The following is a 7,500-nucleotide window of genomic DNA, read 5'->3' as shown; positions in this document are numbered from 1 at the left end:
AGTACGTGTCGTTGATGATGGCCAGGAACATGTTCTGCGGAGGAGACGGCGCGGGTTAGGGGCTGCGATCTCTACTGACATTACTGTTATTATCATAACCATTTTATTGCTATTACTATTATCATCATAGTTAACATTATCATAATCAGTTATAAACAATCACTAATGTTATGTCACTCTACGCATGAAGAAATTTTCAAGAGAAACAGTTCTGGACCATACCAACAGGACGAAGAACACGAAGAACACGTAGCACAGGAAGAAAATGGGTCCCAGGATCCTGTTGGCGTCTTCGATTTCGTGGAAGTTAAAGTCTCCAAGAATGGTTCGAAGGAGGGTGAAGACGGCGTTGATGAAAGTCCTGAAGTCGCGAACCTGCAATGGTACTTTTCCGTATTAGATTCTTGTCTGAAGCCTGGATCGTCACAGAAAAACAGTACGTTCTTAAACTTCATGCTGGAAAAATCTGTATTTCCAGGTATATTCCTACAAAACTCTGGCATTAAGACAATTATGAATGCGTATATTTCCTTGAGAAAATGACAGCCTACCTGAGTACCGAACAAGAGGTAGCCGAGTTGGGCGAAGGCAAAGAACACGATGAAGAACATGACGGTGAAGCCTCCGACATCCTTGGCACACTGTAAGGAAAGACAAGGTATTGGGTAAGGAAGCTGTGATCGCCGGAATGCCTTTCTTTTGTGAATTGTGACGAAAAATGGTGAACCGGAGTTGCTGACACATACGACATGTATATTGACCTTGCCGTTATTATATCCCCTCTTGATGGAAGTGCTAATATTTCCTTGGCTACACTTTAAAATAGTATATGAAGAAAGATAATGATAGTAAATCAAAATGTGAAGCACGTTTCCAGTTTGCGGCATCCCTTGTCCCACCTATACCATGTCTCCCAATTGATTTGACCGGAAGAACATTGAAACGCGACATGCAACATAACCAGACATCACACACACACACGGGGGCGGTTCCCGCAGGGGCACCCTGGCGCTGCGACCCGCCCCCCCCCCAACGCACCCTTGACAGCGTGGAGAACAGCTGCGTCATGGTCTTGTTAAACGAGATGTATTTGAACAGCTTGAACCACGAGAAGAACACGCACACGGCCGCTATGCTGTTGAACTGCGTCTGCCAGTAGCCTAGGAACTCGAAGTCGGCGAACTTGTTAGCGTCCTCGAGCAGGACCTCCAGCTTGCTGCCGATGGTCAGGGTAGTAAACACACTGAAACCGATGCACAGAAGCGCCAGCTGGAAAATTAAACAAGTTTAGCCAGGTAAACTCTGCAAAGCCAGCTGAGGACATAAAAGGAAAAATGTAAAGTGAAGCAAATTCATAACTCGCCAAGTCAGAGCCAAAGGAGAGACACTCGCCCCGATCACCAAGAGGTCCAGTATGTTCCATATGCTCTTGAAGTAGGCGCATTTTAACGTCTTGATCTCAAGCGACTCCTCGATGATGTAATATATGATGAAAAAAGCGAAGATGAACTCGCACGCCATCACAAAGAAGTCCATGGGTGTGACGTAGCGGAGGAGCTTCACGGTGCGGAAGGACCATGACGGGATGATGCCGCCCGTAGCTGGGAACTCGAACAGCAGTCTGGGGGCAGAGGGGGTGGGGGAGTGGGGGTTGAGAATCACTGCTGGTGCTTACTCTTCAACGGCTATCGCTGATACATCTATAACAATAGTAAAAATAATGATAACTGAAAAAACAGTAACAGTGTCCGCAAAAAACAAAGGATAACCTGATTGGATACATACCCAACTAATATTAAAACGAAAAAACAACCAAAAAAACAGCGCACAAACAAAAAACGAGCCACAGCGAAGCTCACCAAACGTTCTCTTTTTACCCTTGTCCCCCGCTAGGTCCCAAAAGTCCCCCAGTCCAGCCCCAAAGGTCCCCCGCCCAGCCCACCCCCAAAGTCCCAGTTCTCCGGCCCCAAAGGTCCCCCATCCCAGCCCCAAAGGTCCCCAGTCCAACCCCAAAGGTCCCCCAGTCCAGCCCCAAAGGTCCCCCAGTCCAGCCCCAAAGGTCCCCCATCCCAGCCCCAAAGTCCCAGTCCCCCGGCCCTAAAGGTCCCCCATCCCAGCCCCAAAGGTCCCCCAGTCCAGCCCCAAAGGTCCCCCAGACCAACCCCAAAGGTCCCCCAGTCCAACCCCAAAGGTCCCCCATCCCAGCCCCAAAGGTCCCCCATCCCAGCCCCAAAGGTCCCCCAGTCCAGCCCCAAAGGTCCCCCAGACCAACCCCAAAGGTCCCCCATCCCAGCCCCAAAGGTCCCCCAGCCCAACCCCAAAGGTCCCCCATCCCAGCCCGAAAGGTCCCCCATCCCAGCCCCAAAGGTCCCCCATCCCAGTCCCAAAGGTCCCCCAGTCCAGCCCCAAAAGTCCCCCAGTCCAGCCCCAAAGATCCCCCATCCCGGCCCCAAAGGTCCCCCAGTCCAGCCCCAAAGGTCCCCCAATCCAGCCCCAAAGGTCCCCCAGTCCAACCCCAAAGGTCCCCCAGTCCAACCCCAAAGGTCCCCCAGTCCAGCCCCAAAGGTCCCCCATCCCAGCCCCAAAGGACCCCCATCCCAGCCCCAAAGGTCCCCCAGTCCAACCCCAAAGGTCCCCCAGACCAACCCCAAAGGTCCCCCATCCCAGCCCCAAAGGTCCCCCAGTCCAACCCCAAAGGTCCCCCAGTCCAGCCCCAAAGGTCCCCCATCCCAGCCCAAAGGTCCCCCATCCCAGCCCCAAAGGTCCCCCAGTCCAACCCCAAAGGTCCCCAGTCCAACCCCAAAGGTCCCCCAGTCCAGCCCCAAAGGTCCCCCAGTCCAGCCCCAAAGGACCCCCAGTCCAGCCCCAAAGGTCCCCCAGTCCAGCCCCAAAGGTCCCTCAGCCCAGCCTCAAACAAAGGTCCCCCATCCCAGCCCAAAAGGTCCCCCGCCCAGCCCCAAACGACCCTCAGCCCAGCCTCAAACAAAGGTCCCCCAGTCCAACCCCAAAGGTCCCCCAGTCCAACCCCAAAGGTCCCCCATCCCAGCCCCAAAGGTCCCCCAGTCCAACCCCAAAGGTCCCCCATCCCGGCCCCAAAGGTCCCCCAGTCCAGCCCCAAAGGTCCCCCAGTCCAGCCCTAAAGGTCCCCCAGTCCATCCCCAAAAGTCCCCCGGCCCCAAAGGTCCCCCATCCCGGCCCCAAAGGTCCCCCATCCCAGCCCCAAAGGTCCCCAGTCCAACCCCAAAGGTCCCCCATCCCAGCCCCAAAGGTCCCCAGTCCAACCCCAAAGGCCCCCCATCCCGGCCCCAAAGGTCCCCCAGTCCAGCTCCAAAGGTCCCCCAGTCCAGCCCCAAAGGTCCCCCATCCCAGCCTCAAAGGTCCCCCAGCCCAGCCGCAAAGGTCCCCCATCCCGTCCCCAAAGGTCCCCCATCCCAGCCCCAAATTTCCCCCAGCCCAGCCTCAAAGGTCCCCCAGTCCATCCCCAAAGGCCCCCCAGTCCATCCCCAAAGGTCCCCCAGTCCAGCCCCAAAGGTCCCTCAGTCCAACCCCAAAGGTCCCCCATCTCAGCCCCAAAGGTCCCCCATCCCAGCCCCAAAGGTCCCCCAGTCCAGCCTCAAAGGTCCCCCAGTCCAACCCCAAAGGTCCCCCATCCCAACCCCAAAGGTCCCCCAGTCCATCCCCAAAGGTCCCCCATCCCAGCCCCAAAGGTCCCCCAGTCCAACCCCAAAGGTCTCCCATCCCAGCCCCAAAGGTCCCCCATCCCAGCCCCAAAGGTCCCCCAGTCCAACCCCAAAGGTCCCCCATCCCAGCCCCAGAGGTCCCCCAGCCCAGCCCCAAAGGTCCCCCAGTCCAACCCCAAAGGTCCCCCATCCCAGCCCAAACGTCCCCCATCCCTGCCCCAAAGGTCCCCCATCCCAGCCCCAAAGGTCCCCCAGTCCAACCCCAAAGGTCCCCCATCCCAGCCCCAAAGGTCCCCCAGCCCAACCCCAAAGGTCCCCCATCCCAGCCCCAAAGGTCCCCCAAACCAACCCCAAAGTTCCCCCATCCCAGCCACAAAGGTCCCCCAGTCCAACCCCAAAGGTCCCCCATCCCAGCCCCAAAGGTCCCCCAGTCCAACCCAAAGGTCCCCCATCCCAGCCCCAAAGGTCCCCCAGTCCAGCCACAAAGGTCCCCCATCCCAGCCACAAAGGTCCCCCAGTCCATCCCCAAAAGTCCCCCATCCCAGCCCCAAAGGTCCCCCAGGCCAGACCCAAAGGTCCCCCAGTCCAACCCCAAAGGTCCCCCATCCCAGCCCCAAAGGTCCCCCATCCCAGCCCCAAACGTCCCCCATCCCAGCCACAAAGGTCCCCCATCCCAGCCACAAAGGTCCCCCATCCCAGCCCCAAACGTCCCCCATCCCAGCCCGAAAGGTCCCCCATCCCAGCCCGAAAGGTCCCCCATCCCAGCCCCAAAGGTCCCCCAGTCCAACCCCAAACGTCCACCATCCCAGCCCCAAACGTCCCCCATCCCAGCCCCAAACGTCCCCCATCCCAGCCACAAATGTCCCCCATCCCAGCCCAAAACGTCCCCCAGGCCAGCCCCAAAGGTCCCCCAGTCCAGCCCCAAAGGTCCCCCATCCCAGCCCCAAAGGTCCCCCATCCCAGCCCCAAAGGTCCCCCATCCCAGCCCCAAAGGTCCCCCATCCCAGCCCCAAAGGTCCCCCATCCCAGCCACAAAGGTCCCCCATCCCAGCCACAAAGGTCCCCCATCCCAGCCACAAAGGTCCCCCAGTCCAACCCCAAAGGTCCCCCATCCCAGCCACAAAGGTCTTCCATCCCAGCCCCAAAGGTCCCCCAATCCAGCCCCAAAGGTCCCCTATCCCAGCCCCAAATGTCCCCCATCCCAGCCCCAAAGGTCCCCCATCCCAGCCCCAAAGGTCCCCCAGTCCAACCCCAAAGGTCCCCCATCCCAGCCCCAAAGGTCCCCCAGTCCAACCCCAAACGTCCCCCAGTCCAACCTCAAAGGTCCCCCATCCCAGCCCCAAACGTCCCCCAGGCCAGCCTCAAAGGTCCCCCAGTCCAACCCCAAAGGTCCCCCAGCCCTGCCCCAAAGGTCCCCCAGCCCTGCCCCAAAGGTCCCCAATCCCAGACCCAAAGGTCCCCCATCCCAGCCCCAAAGGTCCCCCATTCCAGCCCCAAAGGTCCCCCAGTCCAACCCCAAAGGTCCCCCATCCCAGCCCCAAAGGTCCCCAGGCCAGACCCAAAGGTCCCCCATCCCAGCCACAAAGGTCTCCCATCCCAGCCCCAAAGGTCCCCCAGCCCAGCCCCAAAGGTCCCCCAAACCAACCCCAAAGGTCCCCCATCCCAGCCACAAAGGTCCCCCAGTCCAACCCCAAAGGTCCCCCATCCCAACCGCAAAGGTCCCCCAGTCCAACCCCAAAGGTCCCCCATCCCAGCCACAAAGGTCCCCCAGTCCAACCCCAAAGGTCCCCCATCCCAGCCCCAAAGGTCCCCCAGTCCAGCCCCAAAGGTCCCCCATCCCAGCCCTAAAGGTCCCCCAGTCCAACCCCAAAGGTCCCCCAGTCCAACTCCAAAGGTCCCCCATCCCAGCCCCAAAGGTCCCCCAGTCCAGACCCAAAGGTCCTCCATCCCAGCCCCAAAGGTCCCCCATCCCAGCCCCAAAGGTCCCCCATCCCAGCCCCAAAGGTCCCCCATCCCAGCCCCAAAGGTCCTCCGCCCAGCCCCAAACGACCCTCAGCCCAGCCTCAAAGGTCCCCCATCCCAGCCTCAAAGGTCCCCCATCCCAGCCCCAAAAGTCCCCCATCCCAGCCACAAAGGTCCCCCATCCCATCCCCAAAGGTCCCCCATCCCAGCCTCAAAGGTCCCCCATCCCAGCCCCAAAAGTCCCCCATCCCAGCCACAAAGGTCCCCCAGTCCAACCCCAAAGGTCCCCCATCCCAGCCACAAAGGTCCCCCAGTCCAGCCCCAAAGGTCCCCCATCCCAGCCCTAAAGGTCCCCCAGTCCAACCCCAAAGGTCCCCCAGTCCAACCCCAAAGGTCCCCCATCCCAGCCACAAAGGTCCCCCAGTCCAGACCCAAAGGTCCCCCATCCCAGCCACAAAGGTCCCCCATCCCAGCCCCAAAGGTCCCCCATCCCAGCCCCAAAGGTCCCCCGCCCAGCCCCAAACGACCCTCAGCCCAGCCTCAAAGGTCCCCCATCCCAGCCCCATAGGTCCCCCATCCCAGCCCCAAAAGTCCCCCATCCCAGCCCCAAAGGTCCCCCATCCCATCCCCAAAGGTCCCCCATCCCAGCCCCAAAGGTCCCCCAGCCCAGCCTCAAAAGTCCCCCAGCCCAGCCCCAAAGGTCCCCCAGCCCAGCCCCAAAAGTCCCCCAGCCCAGCCTCAAAAGTCCCCCAGCCCAGCCCTAAAAGTCCCCCAGCCCAGCCCCCAGAGCTCCCCAGCGCCGTCACTCACTTGATAACGCAGAAGAGGTTGATGTTGGCGTTGTAGACGGTGAAGTCGATGAAGATGGCGCGGGTCCCTCGCTGGATCCACAGGTTCTCCCGCAGAGTGGCCAGGATGTCCCTCGACACCGACCTGTTTACACCCAAGTCCTGAGACAGGTCGGCAGGAAAGGAAAGGAGCGTCAGCTGGTAAGACTAGGCATAACACACAGGGATTACGATATTATGGGGATAGGAATGCTTGGATGATTCACTAGGAGAAAAGTTCGCTAAAAAAGGTGGTGTAGAGATTATTTGCAAAGCGAAAAATCTGACAAATATTACCATAATTTGACCAGAGGAAAAGGAATCTATTCAGATAATTCGAATGAAGAATGGAAAGATCAGCTGTGCATTTAGACTACTTTTGACCGCCATGGCAGGGCCAGGGCACCGCACCTGGTAAGATCCGGCGCCGGAGTACGTGGCGATCATCCCCCAGTGGCTGCCTCCCTGCAGCTCCTCCTCCGAGAAGTACGTCCAGCTGAGGGAAAGATGGAGTATGAGAGGCGGCCGCCACTGGCTACGGTATCAATAGGTTGGTTTATCTACAAGCCTTTTTCTTCTCTCTACACATACACACACCAAACCTTTAGACAAAAACAAACGCAACTGCGAGAGAACAGCAACGTCCTTCGCAAGCCAAGAGGCAAGAGGCCCATGGAGCCAGGCGCTCGCGAACTCACGCCGTGCCGTTGACGTTCACGCCGAAGTTGCTTTTGTCCTCGGCGTTGGTGGAGTACACGTCGTAGCACTGCCTGATGGCGCGCTGGAAGTTCTCGGGCACCGTGCATGAGTCGTTGCGGACGCGGATCTGCGGGAACATGCGCGCCCGTCAGCATGGCCTTCGCCTCGCCCAAGAGGATTTCCCTTGGATACAGAAATCAAATGGCACTTTCTACAAGCTGAACTGATATTGTTTGGATAAATATACATGTGCATGCATTCCCACAGGCACAGGCACACACACACACACACATACACACAGAGCCCTTGCCGCCTGGGGAGGAGCAGCGAGC

The 7,500-nt window shown here is 59.0% G+C and overlaps 1 protein-coding gene across 1 annotated transcript in view; it reads right to left on the bottom strand.

Annotated features, from left to right (window-relative positions):
- LOC113809289 (polycystin-2) overlaps positions 1 to 7,295 on the bottom strand; it is a gene marked incomplete at both ends in the record, with an annotated part of 9,407 nt that extends 2,112 nt beyond the window's left edge. The window contains 8 exon segments of the mRNA XM_070120246.1: positions 1 to 34; positions 223 to 375; positions 552 to 641; positions 1,039 to 1,269; positions 1,393 to 1,621; positions 6,453 to 6,592; positions 6,881 to 6,965; positions 7,168 to 7,295. The exon segment at positions 1 to 34 is cut by the window's left edge and continues 196 nt beyond it. Coding sequence (XP_069976347.1) covers positions 1 to 34; positions 223 to 375; positions 552 to 641; positions 1,039 to 1,269; positions 1,393 to 1,621; positions 6,453 to 6,592; positions 6,881 to 6,965; positions 7,168 to 7,295 — 1,090 coding nt within the window.
- Between the last annotated feature and the right edge of the window lie 205 nt (positions 7,296 to 7,500).

This window comes from Penaeus vannamei, unplaced genomic scaffold, assembly GCF_042767895.1.
Source record: "Penaeus vannamei isolate JL-2024 unplaced genomic scaffold, ASM4276789v1 unanchor3968, whole genome shotgun sequence".
In the NCBI taxonomy this organism is placed as follows: Eukaryota; Metazoa; Arthropoda; class Malacostraca; order Decapoda; family Penaeidae; genus Penaeus; species Penaeus vannamei.
Note: the sequence above shows the minus strand (reverse complement) of the source record. Positions and strands in the feature narration are given on the sequence as shown.